This window comes from Leucopleurus acutus (assembly GCF_964270905.1).
Source record: "Leucopleurus acutus genome assembly, chromosome: 8".
NCBI lineage: Eukaryota > Metazoa > Chordata > Mammalia > Artiodactyla > Delphinidae > Leucopleurus > Leucopleurus acutus.
Window position 1 is genome coordinate 65396229 of NC_139151.1, and position 19234 is coordinate 65415462.

General features: G+C 51.1%; 1 protein-coding gene across 2 annotated transcripts in view; it reads right to left on the reverse strand.

The window, feature by feature from the left end:
* Nucleotides 1-19234, reverse strand: part of GALNT18 (polypeptide N-acetylgalactosaminyltransferase 18) — a 361106-nt gene that overhangs the window by 22957 nt on the left and 318915 nt on the right. For both annotated transcript variants that reach the window (XM_082844858.1, XM_082844857.1), the window contains one exon: nt 8344-8508. In XM_082844858.1, coding sequence (XP_082700984.1) covers nt 8344-8508 — 165 coding nt within the window. The remainder of the gene's footprint in view (nt 1-8343; nt 8509-19234) is intronic.

A 19234-nucleotide genomic window follows, 5' to 3' on the forward strand; every position in this document is an offset into this window, starting at 1 on the left:
CACAAGCAAACCGTCACCCTCTCTGGGGAAAGGATGAGGCCTGGCTTGTCACTTGCACTCACCACCTTGAGGTAGAGGATATGAAGCAGCTGGGCTGAGCTCACGTTTGCAGCCATGGTGTTTATGAGGAGGCTGTGTGTGGACTGAATAAGACTCTGCTTATTTCAGAGCTCCCGTTCCACTTTCCGTTCTAATTAATTTTCTACAGGCAAGTAGCCCAGTGGGTCTGTGGCTTTAAGCACAGTGGGCTCGGGAGTTCCCAGGTTAAGTAGTTAATGATTAGTAATCAAATAATTCAAAGCATGGGTGGAATGTTAGTGCTAGTTAAAGAAACCCCGAGATTAAGTCTTTTTGTAGAGGAAAGTGGTCTTTCTGTATTATGAATATTCAATACTCTGTCTATTCAAAAAGTGCTTTGGTGTTTGTCTTTCTTAAAGGAGACGCACCTGTGCCGTGAGAGTCTGCCTGGGATTTGCTGTGACGGCCGTTGGACTGAAAATGGGGTAATGGCAATGTCAAGTGCAAAAGGAAAGGTGAAGGGGGGTATGGAGACAGCAGGATGGCTGGAGGGAGTTTGCTGAGGAAGCAGGAATCCAGCCAGTTCACACACACCTACAAGGTTTGGCAGGGAGACCGCAGCCCCAAATTCCCACTGCAGCAATCCATGGGCTTTGTAGGGGCAAGACAAAGGCTCCGCAGCATGGTGGTTTAAAGTGTGGGCCCTAGAGGCAGAAGCCTGATTTGACCTTGGACAAATTACATAATCTCTCTGTGCCTCAGTTTCCTCAACTGTAGAATGGGGATGGTAAAGTACCTGACAGCAAGGTCATGAGGATTAAGTAATATTTATACAGCAGTTACAGTAGTATGTGGCGCACAGTAAGCACTATATAAAAGTTTGATAAATAAATTTAAAAATCTCACCCAGGCTCTGCTGGTGGCGCAGTGGTTGAGAGTCCGCCTGCCGATGCAGGGGACACGGTTTCGTGCCCCGGTCCGGGAAGATCCCACATGCCGCGGAGCGGCTGGGCCCGTGAGCCATGGTCGCTGAGCCTGCGCGTCCGGAGCCTGTGCTCCGCAACGGGATTGGCCACAACAGTGAGAGGCCCGCGTACCGCAAAAAAAAAAAAAATCTCACCCAGGTTTGAGTAGTGAGGCACTGAGCTGTCACACCTGGTCCTGGCTCCTGGTCTAAAGTGCTGACTGCTGTAAACTAAAAATAACTAAGAAAATATCCAGGGCCTAAACAAGGCTTTGTCAGTCCTTGAAAACTGGATGATCCCACACTTGCCCCTTCATGTGACATGGAAATGAAAAGCTGCTTTATTCCAGAGCCATAAGGAAACACCCGATTACAGCCTTTTCTTCTCAGCACAAAAGGTTCTCGAAGTTGGACTTCCTGCCAGAGCCTGGGGGGTGGAGCAGGAGAATGTCAAGGACTCCTCCTCCTTGCGTGCTGGGAAATTCTTTGGCAGAATCAGTGGTGCTCCCTGGGAAATGCTCTCTGCAGATAAGTTCTTCTTTGAGTGGGTTACTCATCTTGCATCAAATTATCAAATTAGATCCCACAAGTAAGAGCCAGTGGTCCCTGGCCAGGCAGGCTCAGCTCTGCCCTCAGCTCTCTTCCAGGCAGTCTCCTCATGCTCTTGAAAATCTCTTCTCTCCTGGCCTTAATGGTCACCTCTGCTGTTATCCTTGATGTTCTCCATTTGGAAAATGCATTAACCCTGAACTGAGAATGAGGCAAGCATGGGGGTGGGATGGCAGGACCGCCCACCAGCGGGAACGCTGCCCTGTGTGCCCTTGGACTCCCGAATGGGCCTTGCCAGTGTTTCCACCAAAGAACCCAGTGGCCAACGGGAGTAAGAGCACATGCCAGAGTCTGAGGCAGCGTGAAAGACGGCCAGAACACCTCAACATTTCATCAAAGCCCCGTTTTAACAAATATTCATGGAAATTGCTACTCCCCTTCATACAGTATGCATAATTGTTTTAGTAAAAATCATTTCCACCTTCCTCCCCCAAATCTGAAGCTATAGGAAGAGTAAACTGGAGTACCCCTCTTCACGCACGTCTGTGTATTGCGGCAGGGATGCACTACCACCTAAAAGTGTTCTTATAGGGATTTTCTAACTAAGCGGGGCCCTTTGACTATTACGTTCAAATGTCCTTGAAATACTCTAGTACAATTAGTTTTTTATCAGCATGCATGCATGCAAGGAAGAGTTATCAAGGGTAGGGTTTGTTCATCTTTGGGTCTCCCACAAACATAGCTTGAGACCTGGCACACGGTATTTGTGTTAATATTTGTGAATTTTTAGAAAGGACTCCTTAATTTAATTGACAGCACCCGGTGTGCCTCTTCTGTTTCAGGCTTTCTGTTAGGTGCTGGAGACACTGAAAGTGTAAGACAGCCCTGCCCTCCCATCTATGGGTTGATGGGAGAAAGAGTCATGGAGAAAATAACAGATAAACAATCCATAAAGTGGGATAACGATGACCCTTATACCAGGAGTGCAGCTCATTTTCAAGTTCATGGTGCTTTTTAGTAAGGCAGGCCCCATCTGGGCTTCTAGGTAGAATAAGCCCTTTTCGGGGCATGCTAACTTCAGGAGCTTAGAATTACAGAATTTCAGGGCTGGTAAGCCCTTAAAACCATCCGGTCTAACTCCACTTACAGCTGTAGCATGTTTGATGGCCTGCTGAGTGGTCGTCTGAGCCCACCTCTTCCTTGAATGGCCAATCGCGTGCCCGGGCATCTCTGACTATGAGAAAGCTGCTCTGTAAATTGTCCTTGAATCTCCCTCCAGCTGGTCCTCCCTCAGAGCTACATAGGACAATCCTGCTCTCTTTTGCCTAGAGAAGCCTTTCAGATATTTGAGGGCAGAGATCAGGCACCCCTGAGCTCTTTCTTGCTTCAACCATGCGCACAAATAGATAGACTTTAAGGAAGTTGGACCTTAAAGAACACACATCGTAACAGCCTTCCTAGGGCATGAGTCCCTTCAATAACATCTTGAAGAGAGGCCTCGGCATTTGCTTAATCATTCAAAGTAATGGTGATGGGGGGATGGTGGGGAGGGTGGGCATCTCATTACCCCTGAGAGGTAGTCTGTTGCTTCACATGACAGATGTCCTGCCACAAAGTTCTCCTGTGTAGTGACCTGATATCTGCTGCTTCCCTCTCCTTCTACTGGTCCAGGGGTCACTGACTCGATGCCTCTTTCACTAACACTGCATCACCTAATCCCAGAATCCCCCAGATCTCAGTAGGTGGGGTACTCTGGGAAGATTAAAGTTTTATACTTAACACATATGAATTTATAATCCCAGTACATAGTCAGTTTAGGAAATTCTCTAATCCGGGAGGAGTCACAACTACCACTTCTAATGTTAATGAAGTCTCATCAGGTGTTGATGTGGGAAATGTTGGCTGTTTAGAGACGGGTATCCACTGACTTCTTCAAACCCAGAGCCTGGGGTGGCCCTGGATTCATAATCTCCCCTCACAACTACCTCCATTTAATCCATCACTACTTCCAATAGACTGCTGAACTGTCTCTCCAAGTCCTCCCCAACAGCTGCCTGGCCCCACGTCTCCATGGCAACCAAGTCTACCCCTTTTCTCACAGGGACGATGGGACAGCCCACTACTTTCTTCTCTGTCTTCCAATACACCTTGCAGTCTGCTGCTAGAGGGATTCAGACCCCATCATGGTAACCACAGTTTAAGAACCTCCCCTAGTCCCTCCCTTTGCTTTTAAGGTGAAGTCCGAACTTCTCAGCATGATTTTCGGTGACCATTATCTGCCCCAAACTGATGCTTATGTCTGATCTCTCTCACGTCCCGTTGAAAATTCTAAATTCCATCCACACCAACACTGAATACGCTCTGCTTTTTCTTGCCTTTGCCCATGCTGAGCCTCTAACATGGGATGTTCTCCCTTTCTATGCCTGGGAACTATCCTACGATTTTCAAGATCCAGATCAAACATGCCTTGAACGTGAAGCCATCCCTGAGTTGTGCAGACAGAGCCCATCACCCTGGGCTACTGGAATACCGTACCTGCCTCATTTCAGCTCTCGTCATCCAGTTTTGCTATGTGTTTATACACCCATGAGCTCCTCCAGGGGCAGAGGCCGTGTCTGATTCATATCTGCATCCCTCCTGCCCAACCACCATGCTCAATAAATGCTTGATGAATGACGGAAGGAAAGGATGTTCATCATTGGAAAACTGCTCATCAGAGCCCTGTACATCAGTGCTGCTGAGAGATGTTTTCATCAAATGTGGTTTCTCAGTGTCAGTATCTGACGCTGTCCTGATTCATCCTGAAGCATGGAAAATTCAGAAGAGCTTCCAGGGGTTAGAAGAAAGGTATTTTATTTGTTAAACAGAAAATCAGGCTATGAGATGGAACACCAAGATATGCAAATGTCTATCTTCTTTGTAGGAGAACCTGGGAGAATCACACTAGATTATTTTGAAATTAATTCAGCCTGAATGTCTGGAGTTTAAATGTAGACCTCAGGAGAGTAAATAATGCAAAATATGAAAGTGAAAAGGAGATTTGAAATGCACCAGTAAAATCTTTCAGCCCAACTTCTCCACCAGAACATTTTAGTTGGTAGGATCCCCCTGTAATTTGCAAAGATTAAACCTGTTGCAAGAAAATTAGCCCAAGCAATGACTTTAAGCATTTAAGAGGCTCCCAGCTTCCTCTGGCCTCATCAACAGTAGCTCCTCACCAGTGAGGGCTTGGGGACAGATTCCAGGATGCTTGATAAACACTGATCATTTTGCATTAAACAAAAATTTCACATACATTAATTTTTAAATATCAAATGAGAGCAGCTGCTCTGGGCTTGCAAATTAGGGATTTAAAAATATTATTTCCAAACAGTTCCCCTTGGTAGAAGGATCAGAGAGGTGATTGCCAGAGTGCCCTGGGAGTTTTAATTAGATGTACGTATAAGTAGCTGAAAACTGCCCAGACCTCAGGGCTGCACATGCCAATGTGGCCTGCTTGGTTGGTCACTGTGTCCCTTCAAGCAGGAATCTGTCCGGCTGCCTGTTCAAGGCCATGCACTGAGATGAGTGAAGGAAGGAGCTGGATTTTGGAGGAATGTTCCTTTCTCTGCCCCAGTTGGGAACGGGCAGATGAGATGAGAGCCGGTTGGGGGCACCAAGGCCTCTGGATCTGGGCATGTGTGGGAAGGCCATCTGTCTACGAGGGCTGGAAAGGAGTCGGATGTGCCTGTATGCGGGGCTGGGATGTCAAAGCAGCCTGGGTTTGGATTCAAACTGCATGAAGCTGGGCACGGAGAGGCTGAGATCCCACGGACAGACCGAGCTCTCTTCCCCTGGTGAGGGGCAACCTCGGACCCTGCCCTGAGAGGAGATCTTGGAGTCCAGAAGGCCCCAGGGTCATGGAGGAGAAGGAGGAGGGAACAGCTCAACTTTCAAACTGCATCTGAGCCTCCCCGCAACTCTTCTACCTGCCCCTCCCCGCTTCTAGAATCTCTCTTCCCCATTCAGCTCCACAATCCCGGCCACTGGGGGCTGCCAAAACCCAGACCTAAACGCCCCCGTCCCCCGCACACAGCCTCATCTCCCACAGGACCAGGTCCAGGTCCAGCTGCCCCCGCAGGCGCATCTCTGGCTGTGCCCCATGGGGTCCATGAGGATCCAGCCACACCCGAGCCTCCGCAGCTCCCCGCACGTGGCCTGGGTTTGGTGTCCGCAGCCCGCGCCCGGGCCGTTGCCTCTCCCTGGAGTGCCCCTCACTACTTCTGTATGGAGCAAACTCCTACGCCTTCTTCGAGGCCCAAGCTATGTACTCTCTGTTCTGGAAAGCCACCAGCCCTGCCCCAAGCTGCCTCCCCCGTCTTCCTGCACGGTGTCAGTCGGCTCCCAGGAGGAAGCTGAACTCAGGGCAGCAGGAGGTAGGGCTGACGGCAGCAGAGAGCAGCCTGACGTGAGCCCCTCCAGATGGTACGGTCCCCGTCTCACCCAGCCAAGTCAGCCCACACACCTCCGTGGGCCGAGGTACCCATTCCTCTCTCTGCTGCCTCCAGCCTGTGAGCCTGTTTTGCATCTAATCCGAGCCAGGAGGCAGCAGCCACTTTACCACCCAGCCCATGGCCAGCCTTCCTCCCTGACCACACACCTCCAGGGCTCCCTCTGCCTCGTAATTTAAAGGAGGACAGAGGGGAAATGTAGCCCTGTCCTGTGTCACTCTGGGCCAGAAGCCTGGCTGGGGAAAGTGACAAAGGCTTCTGCTGGGCACGGTCAGAACAGGTCACAGCTGGGGCATCTGGGCTCCACCAGGAGAGAGGGAGGTGGTAGGAAGAAGTTCTCTATATCCTAAGCCTCGGCCCTGCCCCTGACCTTCTTCCAGGGGCCACTTCCAACATCCTCCCACGATTAGAAGTAAAACAGAGAATCTGAAGTAGTTCAGGAATAATAATAACAAGCAGTGGGTATGTTATTTAACATCTTCGTGCCGCAGTTTCCTCATCTATGAACTCGGGCTAATGGTCCACATCTAATCACACACAGGTGTTGTGAGGATTAAATGAGCTGGTGTACGCCAGGCGCCTAGGAAGGGCAGCACACGTTAAGCACTGTATGAACCTTAGCTAGTTCTTCTTACGGGACAGACCTTTACAGTTTACGACACGTGTCACAGGTCATATGGACAGAAAGGGGCAGGGCAGGAGTCCCCGGGCACCGTTCTCTTTCATTGAACCCCACGCAGTCTGCAGGCCCAGCCTGGGCTCAGAGCTGCCACGTGCACCCTCTACCCACCCTCAGATGTGCTGTCATTGGCTCCCTGTGCTGCTTCCCAGCATCTGCTTTCCTGGGGTCCCAAAGTCCTAGTCTGGGCTCTCGCTCCTGCTTTCCAACGAGCCCCTAAATCTATGACATGTGTTGAACTTGCTGCTCGGGGTTGACCCTCACCATCCATTTAGGACCCAACCGAGGGTCTCTCTCAGCCCTCAGGTTCCGCACCCCCAGACCACAGGTCAAAGGTGCCCCGTGCCCATAGAGCTTGACGTAGCTGGGACCTCCTTTCACGGGCCCACCACTACAGGGGAGAGTAACTGGACATGAGGATTGGAATCAAGGTCAGGCCAACCGCACACCTCCATCCTGTGCCTGTCAGCCTCCTCTCAGGGCGGAAGCAGCTTGCTGGGAGGCTTGAGTCAGGGTCCCTGCCTCTTCGTCCCATGAATATAGACATTCTGCTCCCGACTTCCCCAGAAGCATCCACCATGTGCAGCCCCCAGCAGTCCTGATGCCCTAAAACCTCACGAGCTCCATCACTTCCTGTTCTGAGTGCCTTCCCTGCACTACCCGGGAGGTGGGCGTCCCTATCTGTGGGCAGAAACTGATCCTTATTTAGCAGATTCCTTAGGGGCTAGAGGCCTCTGGGCCAAGGCACTGGTTTCTTCAAAGCTGGGTCACTGCGGGCCATCTCCAGCTGGCGTCTTGATCCCGGGCCATCACTATTATTATTTTTTAATTAATTTATTTTTTTTGCGGTACGCGGGCTTCTCACTGTTGTGGCCTCTCCCGTTGCGGAGCACAGGCTCCGGACGCGCAGGCTCAGCGGCCATGGCTCACGGGCCCAGCCGCTCCGCGGCATGTGGGATCTTCCCGGACTGGGGCACGAACCCGCGTCCCCTGCATCGGCAGGCGGACTCTCAACCACTGCGCCACCAGGGAAGCCCCCGGGGCATCATTTTATAACTAGGCCAATGCAGAGCAGGAAAATAAATATCGTCCTCAGAATTGATGGAAACTTAATAAAGGAATGTTTCACGGTCACCAGTGTGTGGACTGCCCTTCACAAAATGGCTCCCAGACACTGCCCTTTGAGAAAACCTCATTCCCTACAGAATGAGAAGGAAGGCAGAGCGGCTCACAGACCAGAGACGACCCAGCACTGTCTATACCTGAGAGACTGGGGCTGTGCTTGTGAGAAGGGGCTTGTCAGAAGAAATGTGAGGTTTAAAGTCAGAGATCTGAGTTTAAAATCCCAGCCCTGCCCCTCACTGTGTGACTTCAGGCAGGGGACTCCCACCTCTGAGGCTGTTTCCTTATATCTAAAAGTTAAATAAAATGCCACTAAAACAACAACAACAATAATCATAACCTCCCTCAGAGCCAGTATCAATGAGTCAATGAGCTAATGTATACCAAACACCTGGCACATAGTAGGTGCTCACTAAACCCCGAGAACTGGTACCTCTCCTCCTCCATCCCTCCTATTCCTCCCTGCCCCGACCCCTTCCCCTGTTTCTCTACGCTGCTGCTTCTCCGGGTGGGGCTGCTACCTGAGAGAACTGCCAGTGGAGCTTCATCCTCTTGGCTTTGGCATAGCTGCATTCGATGAGCCGTGGCCGGCTGTTGACGTCCACCAGGCACCGGTTGTCGTCGTCGTCCACCGTGGGGCTCAGGATGCCCACGTGGATCTGCTGACTGCTCGTGTAGTACACGTTCTGGGGGCAGGGGGAGAACGAGGTCAAACGCTAACGACCAGAGAGATGGGGAGGGTTTGTAGGACATCTCCCCGGGCAGCTGGCAAAGAGACCACAATTCAGTGGCCTTCAAATGATTTTCCATTGCAACGGACAAGAAGAGACCCTTTTACATTATGATTCGATACAGTGTCTGGTCCGCACGTACAACTGAAACAAAATGTTCAAGAAATCAAACTTAGCCTTACTATATGCAGCGTACTCAATTTTCTATTCTATTCTTTCATTGAAAAACATTGGTCATAACCTTTTAACTTGATTTCACCACCCACAGTTTAAAAAAACACTGCCTGAATCCATTATTTGCAGGCTTGCTGACTTCCCCCCTCCTTAAGTATTTTGTATAAGATGCTGTGCTTGGCTGGTAGCTAAAGAGCAAAGGACACGGGCCGCACCTTAGGGAGCGCAGAGTCTTGTGGCATGGTGGATATGTAACAGGTAATTTCCATCTGTCCTAAGACTGCATAGAGCAGGAGTTGGCACACTTCTTCTTAAAGGGCCAGGTGGCAAATATTTGGGGTTTTGCAGTGTGTTGGGTGGTCCCCCAGACCACCCCCAGGTTCGATGATTCACTAGGACTCAGGAGACTCAGCGTTTGGTTGCACCACAGCTATGATTTATTACAGGAAAGGGTACAAATCAAATCAGCAAAGGGAAAAGGCACGTGGGGCAAAGTCTGGAGGAAACCAGGCACAGGCTTCCAAGGGTCCTCTCCCAGCAGTCACAGAGAATGGCCCTTCACAAGCAGGAAGGTGTTGAGCTAATGCCTGTGAAGGGTTATCTACCAGGGAAGCTCTCAGAGGCTCAGCACCCAGGCTTTTATATACTGAAACCCCAGACTTCCAGAAGGAAGGCAGGTGTCCAGCATAAACCATATTATTTGTATAATCAGTGTGGGCACAGTGAGCCACTCTTACCATCTGTGGGAATGGTGGGAACCTTCCTGCAATCCAAGTTCCAAGACGCCAGCCAGGGGCCAACCGCGCCTTTCAAAGGAGAGAAGTCAGGCTGCTGTTTTAACCTTTTTTTTTTTTTTGCACAAAGGGCCAGACAGTCTGGACAATTAACTGCAGTTGTAGTGCAAACACAGCCATAGACAATACAAATGAATGACTTTGTTTACAAAGATCAGGGCTGGCTCTGGTCTAGAGGAAAGTCATGTGACCCTCGGCCTTCAAAGTTTTCAGTCACTTCCCCCAACCTCAGGCAGTGGTTCCCAACAAGGGCTCTGAGGGGGCAGTCACAGGGTCTGTGAGCTCTTGTCCTCTATTACTAAAGACATTAACAGCCCCACCTACGATGAGGTCGCATGGGCAAACCAAGATACCACACTTCTCTGCTGTAGATTAGAATTCAGGGTAGGCCCTCTTGTGGTCTTGATCTATACAAAAATTCTCACTGGTAAATATTTTTGATTAATTTCAAATGGTAAAAGGAAGTATTTTTTGCTTTAGTAAAAGAGGATGGTTGACAAGGACTTTAAAAGCATGGTACAGGGAATAAAATGGACTGTGTAGTGAGAAGGGCAGGGCCAGCGAGGAGGGTAAGTAAGGGTGGTCCTTCAGGGCCGTATTCTCTCTGGCCCTCAGAAGTCCAGGGGAGGGGTGGAGAGGCAGGCAGGATCACCCTTCAGACATAAGAACTTCAGGCCAGTGTATCACTCACGGCCCCAACAGGAAACAAATGGCACACTCAAGGTAGGGGGATCCAAGGAGGGTGTAATAAAGGCCCAGTTCTCAACGGCGTGGGTATAGGGTAAGGGAGCCATGGGGATAGTATAGTTCCTTGGGATATTAACATGGAGCTGTTGCCACCACCAGGCCCAAAGGGATGAGAGGAGAGAGCTGGTACCAGAACTTGTAAGAGAAAAGTTACATAGAGAGACTTCTGAGAAGGGTTCAGAGAGGGAGACGTTTGGGGGTGATGGTGAGTGGTGGCTGATAAACACCCCAACATCACCCTCCCTTCCTCACTCCATTCTTCTGCTGGGTCGGCCCACTGGCAGACCCAGATGGAAGCCAGACAACACAGGAGCCCATGGAAACATGCCATAAAGTCAGCTTTGCAAAGTAGAAGAAAAAGGATGGAAAGACAAATGGAAGACACTCACTACAGCTAGGATCTGCTCTCCAAGGTAACCTTACAAGTTATCAGGTTTGGTGAATCCACGGAAATGGACATCAAAACTACCAAGGTGGCTGATTCTTCCCCTAAAAGAGGTGAAGTATCATAGTGACCAAAGCTCTGAGTGGAGGCCAAATGTAGAATGCCTGGCTTCAATGTGGAAATGTGACCAGAACACAGAGGCAAGGAGAACCTATTCATCGCCTAAATTGGGCTTCTCATCAGAATCCCGAGACTGTCCATTGTGTGACCTGGGTTTTTAGTTCACCACCAAGGAAAGCTGATGACCTGCTGTGGCTTCCAGTTTATTGGCACTGAGGGAGAATTTGATGACTGGTAGGATTTTGGAAATTAAATAGATGCAGGTGGGCATCTCATCCATCCATCCACCCATCCAACAACAAGTAACCGCTGTTGGGTCCTGAGGGTGAGAAAACCGTGGTTCCCTGTCCTGGATGATCCAACAGCCAAGTTGGGGAAACTAACATGTCAGGAAATAATAGTCCTAATCACACTGATATGGGAACTGCCTCTGCTTCCTCCACTCGCTTACCCCGACTCTTGCTACTTTGAAAATAGATATAAAAACTCACCACCTCCAGAAAGCCTTCCTTCAATGTGCAAAAGCATGGGCCTGCCACCTGAGCCTCTCTGCAAAGATGCACAGCTGTTCATGTCCTTGGGTTGAACGCACCATGCTCTCTCCTCAGGGCGGTGTAGCTCTTAGGCACCTGGCAGGCCAGGACCCGGATCTCCTGAAGCTCCAGAGCGTGGGCTGCCAGACAAGGACAGCCAGGAAGCCGGTCACTGCCACCCCTTCCTTCATCCCTGTCATCAGGGCCTGCCTCTCACCTCCAGGGCGGGCTCCACAGACACAAGCGGCTGCTTAGGCGATAGCTGAAATCAGTTTTATCCACTTAGCTGAAATGCTTCGAGGAGATGCTCTGAGAGACATGTGTGCACTTACTTACTACCTAGTACAGCTGTCATCAGAGCTGTTTATTGCTCCAGAGTCTGGGAAAATCATAATAAGGACAGACAGTTGTCTGTTATTTAAAAGGCAAACAACAGAGCGCATCTAGAGTGGGGTAACCACGAAGCTGGTCAGATCACAGGGAGATTCAGCAAAGAGGATTCTCTTAAGCTGTCACCTGGACACCTCAGAAGCCCAGCCAGCAGTGGACTGAATCAGTAAGTGGCCTGAACACAAAAGAGGGAAACAGTTTTGTACAAGACACCCCACTTTTAGTGCCTGCAGGCCCAGCAGGCCCAGCTATGTTTTCTGAGCAACAGGGAAGCTGAAGGTTTAATAAGAAATGACCTAGAATTGTGGTTCACCATGGCGGGTGGGTGGGGGCTGGCTTTGCCAACCAGAGGATATTGGGCAATGTCTGGAGACATTTCTGGTTGACGTGACGGGGGTGAGAAAGGCTGCTATGGGCACCCAGTGGGTAAAGACCAGGGATGCTGTTCCACATCCTACAATGCACAGACAGCCTCCACAGCAAAGAATTATCCAGCCCCAGATGTCAGGAGTGCTGCCACGCTTTAGCCCAGTGAATCCTAACAGCACTATGAGGCAGTTGTTACCATCATCCCCATCTTGTGGATGAGGAAACTGAGGCATGGAGAGTTTAAGAACTTGTCCAAAGTCACACAGTTGGAGAACAGTGGTTGAGATTTAAACTGAGGCAGTTTGACACCAGAGCTGCACCTGTAACCTCTCACCTCACTCGCCTACCTCCCTCCGGTCACTCCCGCTCCAGCAGCCAGGCTGGAGGGGGAGAGGCTGGCTTGGAAGCTTCCACTGTGATCCCTTCGAGCCAGGAGGGGGTCTGGACTAAGGGAGCAGCCGAGGGCTGGAGGATCCTTGACTAAAAGGCCTAGAATACAAGATGCTACGAAGTGCTAAGACGGCGACAGCCCTCCTGTAACTCACGTCAGAGTCGGAGGGCGAGCGGTCATCCTGTATGTGGATGTTTCACAAACCCCCCAGCCTCCCGGGGCATAGAAATGACATCCCTGGCCCCTCAGCTCCTTCTCAGCTGCATATGAGTGCTTCCGCTCACCACTCAGCCCATACAGCTCAGCAGGGCTACAAACCCAATCTGATGCTTGAAAGAGAAAAATCACCAACAAGGGAAAAGGACGAACACTTGGGTATCTCGGGTCTCACGCCAGGGGCATTTTCCTCTCCCTCAGGCCGGGATCAGGAGTAAGGACAATAGCTGAGCTGGACAGCCAGCCAGGGAGCCTGGAGTGCCCCCAGGTGCACACTCCTGTCTTCAGGGCCACAGAACGAAGGCCAGGCCAAGACCCCCAGGGCTGCAGGTTCGGCTTGCTCTCTTACCTCATTTCCCAGACAAGCGAGGGCCCCCGCCCTCTAGGATGCGAGTGGGTGCCCTGCCAGCTGTGCTCAGCATCCCTTCTCTACCTGGCAGGCTTGGAGGCGGGACCTGCCCCTGTCAGAGACTGAGTACAGGCTCCAGCCCTCACTGTATGAAATATTACCTCCCTGCCAGAAACGGCTGCTGGGGGGAGAAACACCTCAGGAAGAGAAGGGTGGGAAGGAAACCAACATAGTTTTGTACACCTGTACGCCCAGGTACCTTCCACTCCTGCGGTCACCTTCAGCTGTAAGGATGAGGAAACCGAGGCTAAGATAGTTTTGAAGACCTTGCCAGATGCACAGGCAGATGGCTGCTCTCTCCCCTCCCTGACTAGGGGGAGTTTCCAGGGAAGGCTGAGATCCTGGCAGTTCAGGGCCTTCATCCAGCCCAGATGGGCCTCCCCTCAGCCTGGGCTGGAGCTGGGGCACCACCTCCCTGAGTCCCACAGGAGTGAGGCTCCCCAAGGGCCTCATCCCTCGGAACCAGCAAGGGAACTCCCAGGTCATTTCCACCAGATTGTTCACCCTGAGTCCCGCGGACTCCAAGAAGGGGTCTCATGGGCTCCTGAGCCAGGTGTGGGAGGACAGCCTGGTGGGTGGGGTTCTAGGGCCCCTCTCCCAGCCCAACCTGGGCTTTCTTTCTTTTATTTGGCTTTCACATAAATTCGACTTGAACAAAATGTTATGAAGAATTCACAATAAGGTTTGAAAACACTGCCGTCAACCATGAGGCCTTCACTCGGGAAGAGGACACTAACGCCTAGTAAATCTTCATCAGCTTAAACGCCACCAACTGGTTTGTGAACATTCGGTGAATAGCTTTAACTTCCTTTCTACAACCGCCTCCAGGCCCCTAGTCCCTTGCATTCTATAATATGGCCAATTTACATATGTTCCAATCATCCCATCTCTTCTTCTGTCCAGACTCGCCTACCTACTTCACCAGACCTTAGCTGCTATGGAAATTCTGGAGCCCTCCCCAGGGAATCATAGGATGGGCAGGGGGAGGGGTGGTGGTGGAGAGGGCCTCCCAGCAAATCAGGAACGTGGAGCTAAATGGGGCTGTTCCATGACTTAATAATACATTTTCAAGGTACGACAGAAGTATCGCTCTCTTCCAAACAATGGCATGTGGATTTTGAGTGGCTTTATTTCTTCCATTAAGCGATGTTTCCTTGGCAACACTTCCGGCCTATTGAGTAAGTGCCCTTGAAAAACGAGGTATCTTGGAGACAGAGACACTCTCTCGTCAGGAGATGGGGCAGCAGTGGTGGTATTTGGCTAAAACCTTCCTTAGCCTGGTGAGTGGTGAGGGGGTGAAAGGGGGAGAGCCATAGGCGGACACTCTTTACAAAAGGTTCAGAAACAGGGAGAAAACAACTCTATTCTCAGGGTGCTTTCATGGGAAAAGTGACCCAGGGCGAAGTGGGGTCCTTGCAGTCATTTCTTTGGATACTTAGAGGGGATCTGTACCCTGGAGGACGGCTGTAGCCCAACCAGGAATTAAGAGCCCAGCTCTCTGTGGGGTTGGGGGTCACACCAGGGGAGTGACAGTCTAGGGGTTGAAAATTACACATAATAGGGTGATTACAAAGTATCAGAATGGGGGGGCGTTGGCAAAGATCATTGAAAGGAGAACCAACCTGTGGCCTGAAGGGTGGGCTTCCTGGAGGAGGGGGTGTGCACTGGGAGAGGAGAAAGACCTGTGAGCAAATGAAACGGAGGAGGATAGAGGCGTGAAAAGGACACAGCCCTAAATGCGATCAAACTCAGGCGGTGCTTGCCACCTTGGCTGCACATGAGAATCACCTGGGGAGCTTTAAAAACTATAAATCACAGCCTTAGGGGTGGGGCCTAGGCTTGGAGTTTTAGGCCAGGTGATTCCAGTGTGCAGCCAAGGTGGAAAAGTAGGTGTATCGAGGGGACTCTGGCAGCCTAGGGAGGAAACATAGGGGCAGAACCTGGATTCCAAACCTCCTTCTCATTGTGGGGGGTAAGCAGGATCTGTCTTCAGGGCGTTGTTTGTAAAACTCTGAGGAGGGTGGCGAGAGGTTGGGATGCACCGCTGTTTAGGACAACAGTTTCAAAGTGTGGTCCCAGCATCATCTGGGAACTTGTTAGAAAAGCACATTTTGGAGCCGTCTCAAACCTGCTGAAACAGAAACTCTGAGAGTAGGATTCAGGAATCTGTGTTTTCACAAGTCCTCCAATTAAGTCTGATATATGTGAACATTTGAGAACTGCTGGTCTAGGAAAAGGGTGGTCTGGTGGGCTTCCAAGTCAAGTCTCCACCCTCACTGCCTAGCTGGGAGCCACTCAGTTTCCTGACCTGTAGAATGTAGTTGTGAGGGTTAAAATGCTCATCGAGGCTCTAGTCTGGCCACAGGCACTGCAGGGCAGGAACAGGCAGGCAAGGATGGAGGGCGAGAAGAGACCCAGTGCGTGTGTATGGGGTGCTGCTGGTCCAGCTTCCCTGCCTCAGTGCCCCTCATCTCTGGGCTCCCCTCCCTGATTCTGCCTGGCCAGTAGGCCTGTGGGTAAGGATTCACGGAAACAGCAGGCAGGGTGTGGGCATGGCGGGGTGGGGCAGAGAAGGAGCAGAGCCTTGCTTTCTTAAATTTCAATTTTGCGTGGTGACTGTGACATCCGCAATGTGTGCTAGAAATGGTCCTTGTCCTCTTTACCAAGTATGAGCTTCTGGCCCCGCTGCAGACAGGGCGGGCTGATTTAAGGGTTTGGTTACTGGTCATTAACCCCTCGACACAGAGGTTACCGTGCTGAGGGCTGCAGGGCACTGATGCTAAATCAGGAACGAAGGGGAGTCATTTCCAAAATGATCTTATGTTCGCTAACCACAGGACCAGGTACCTACAGGCAATGGAAACATTTGTAAACATTCATAACTGTGGAAAGCAAGATCCCTAGCTCAGAAACCCCCTCCCCTTGTGAGCCCATTTCCCTGGGGAGGGGCAACAGGTGAGGCTAAGCACACAAAACCCCCAGGTTTGTAACTGGCACTCAGCCCCTAGACAGCAGTCCACTCAGTTTAATTCAGCAAACACTCCTTGGTGCCGTCTAGGGTGTGGGCCTGAGCCGGCACTGGGGAGCAGAGAGGGACCAGGCAGGGCCTCCCTTGGGAGCTCTCAGCCTGGAGGGGAGACAGCCATGCTGAACAGGGCAGAGAGAACAGCCTCCTGGCCAGGCTTAGCACAGACCAGGAGCAGGCAAAGTGCTGGGGGCCAGAGCTGGAGTGATGAACGCTATCCGGAGCTGGTCTGTGGGTGATGAGTTTTGAGAACAGCTTAGGAAGAGAGCAGTTTGTCCAGATAACTGACCAGGACAAGGGACCTCTGGCAGAGGGAACAGGATAAGCAAAGTCACAGAGGCTCGGCACTGCATTGCCATTTGGGAAAAGAGAGTGCCGATGCGGGGTGGCGAGGTGAGGCTGGGGAAGCAGCTTGGGGGCTGCAGAGTTTGGACAGCACCCTGCAGGCTGTGGGGAGCTGTGACTTCAGATTAATGGGCCCTCCACTTGCTAGCCCATCTGAGGGATTCTCAGAGTCTTCTGAGACATTCAACATTCAGGGGGCTTGGAAGAGAGCTGGGATTAGAGGTGACTCAGGCCGCTTGGCAGGCCTGTCTGGAAGAAGCCTGCAGGGAAGCTGGGAGAAGAGTAGAGCTTTGGGCTGAGGTGTGGTCTCTGAACATAAGACCGAACAGAAAAGGCTAAGCTAGGTCCTCCCACTGTGCACCTGAACCAGGAAGTGGCAGAAGCAGCGTGGGCACTGTTGCCAGGCTCAGAAAGTCTGCCTTCGATTCCCAGCTGTCTGTTTTCCTGTTTCATTCCAGACTTTGTGCCTGCAGCACAGGTGTCACCTCTGTACCACTACCTATGGGGCTGTGTGCAGCCCAGCCAGCCCCGTCGGCAATTCTAATCCCCCACCTTGCGCTCTTTACTCTTCCTGTGTTTGCTGGTATCTCCTGGGCCCATTGTGTCCTTGTGAGCCCCTCGGCTTCAGGAGAGAGCCAGGTGACAGGGGTCACCCTGGGCTTCTGCATGGAAACCAGTGAGAAACCAGAGACGAACTAGAAAAGACGGCTGCAGGACTCTTGATGCTGAGAGTTTTATCTGCTTTCTTGTAATAGCACCTTGCCTCACCCTGGTCAGGGGGGTAGGCCTGAATCACAGGCTGGCCAATCAGAGTAACCCATTGCCTTGGCCCAGGGTTGGTTTCAGGACAGGCATATGACCCAGTCTGGGCCAATAAAAGTCCCCCCTGGATTTGTAGGGTCTAAGTCCAGAGTTACCTGCTGCCTTTTTTCCTGAGGTAAATCACAGAAGCCCCTTCCCCTGTTAGTATAGGAGAGACAAAGTTTACACATAAAAGGAACCAGAGTCAAATGGTGGTGAGTATGTGTGTGTGTGTGTGTGTGTGTGTGTGTGTGTGAGAGAGAGAGAGAGAGAGAGAGAGAGAGAGAGAGTAACGAAAGTGTCATTGAAGCCCCTGGATCCAGCCCTGCCTGAAGCCAGAACAGACATGAATTTGTCTGTTACATGAGATGATAAAATTTCTTTTGCATTTAAGTTGGATTGAGTTGCGTTTCTGTCACTTGCAACCAAGAGTCTTGGCTAATACGGAAGATACAGGAGACCTTTCCAGATTACCAAAGGGGATGAGGCAAAAAGATCATGGAGTCATGTAGCCCAGTGGTCCTTAGGCACAGGGTGAATGTAGATATCATGTGTGTATAAGGTTTATTCTTTCTTATAATAAAGCAAGTCATTTGTTTTAATAATAAAGTACTGAAGTTTGTGAATGTCTGACTTTTTTTTTTACAAGATAAGGAAATATCTCACTCGTTTGCATGCCAGTATTCTTTCTTCAGGGGGTGAGAAGCTAGTGAGCCTGGAGGTTCACACAGCCCTAGTAAGTCCCTGGGAGTGGGCTGAGTATCTGAACATTATCAATCATGTGGGTATAAGTGGAGTAGTTGAGAGCTGCAGAGGGAGCTCAAGTTATGGGGAAGTAAGGTCAGCACCGGTCCAGGATAAGACAGTGAACAGGTGTCCTGGACTGGGGTTGCTGGCTGACCCCTCATTTTCTGCAGCCTCTGGTGTCTGTCTTGAGGGAGCAGTGCTTGTCAACCGCCCCGGCCTGGACCTTAGCCTCGCATCCAGGTTCTCCTGCTGCCGTTCCTCCCTCATTCCCCCTGCTCTCAACCTGCACCCCACACCTGACACAGATGCCTGCCTGGGGAGCTCTCTCCAGCAGAGCCCTCTGACATGGATGGAGGCTGCAGATGAAGGCCACTTCAGGCAGAGACAGGCTGCCGAGGGCCGGGGCACAGAGGAGGCCCCATTAATAGAGACGGCCAGTGTGGTGGGTCAGGCCCCGGAGGCTGCAGACCTGGGCTTGTCACGGAGAGGAAGGAGGCGCATGGGATGTGTGCTGCTATCAGAACAAGGCGGGAGGGGGCAGAGCCAGGGACTGGGGCTGGCAGCTGTGAAGAGGCAGGACGGAGCCTGCAATGTCTAACAATGACCCATCTCCTCTGAGAATAGTCTGTATTCTGTGACTCTGCCACCTGCCCATTGGCGAGAATAGGGCTGTTAAGGGGCCGAGAAGGCTCCCTCCTCCCAGGAATTTAAAACATGAAACGGAGAGACACAGAGATTGGCAGTACTATAGCTAAGACACATTTAGGGCAACTCTCTAGAGAAGATCTGTGAACCAGTACTGCTGAGAGCTGCCCTGTTCCTGCCTTTCCCCAGGCAACCCTCCCTTCAAGTCTATAAATGAATCACCCCAGGGTTGCTCTAATAGCACCAACCCTTTGTTTTTAGCTTAAACTACCTGTATTTATTTTAGTTGTTGTTGACGGTTGTTACTCCTTCCCATCAAGTCCAATTGTCCAAGTACAAATACAGTTCTCTTGTTCATCTGTACATTCTCCATCTTCAAGAAAGCTCACACACCTGCTATTTGACTGCTGGTCCCACGTATGCGCTGCTCAAAACTCTTTATAGCTGTGTCTGCTCATCTACCACCACCTCCATCTACTCACTGACAAACGGCTAAGATGGAGCGCGTCACGTGCACCTAGGAAAATGTGCCCTGACATTCCTCTTTTCAAAATACAACGTCTGCCAACTCTGCATCTGCCTGCGACAGT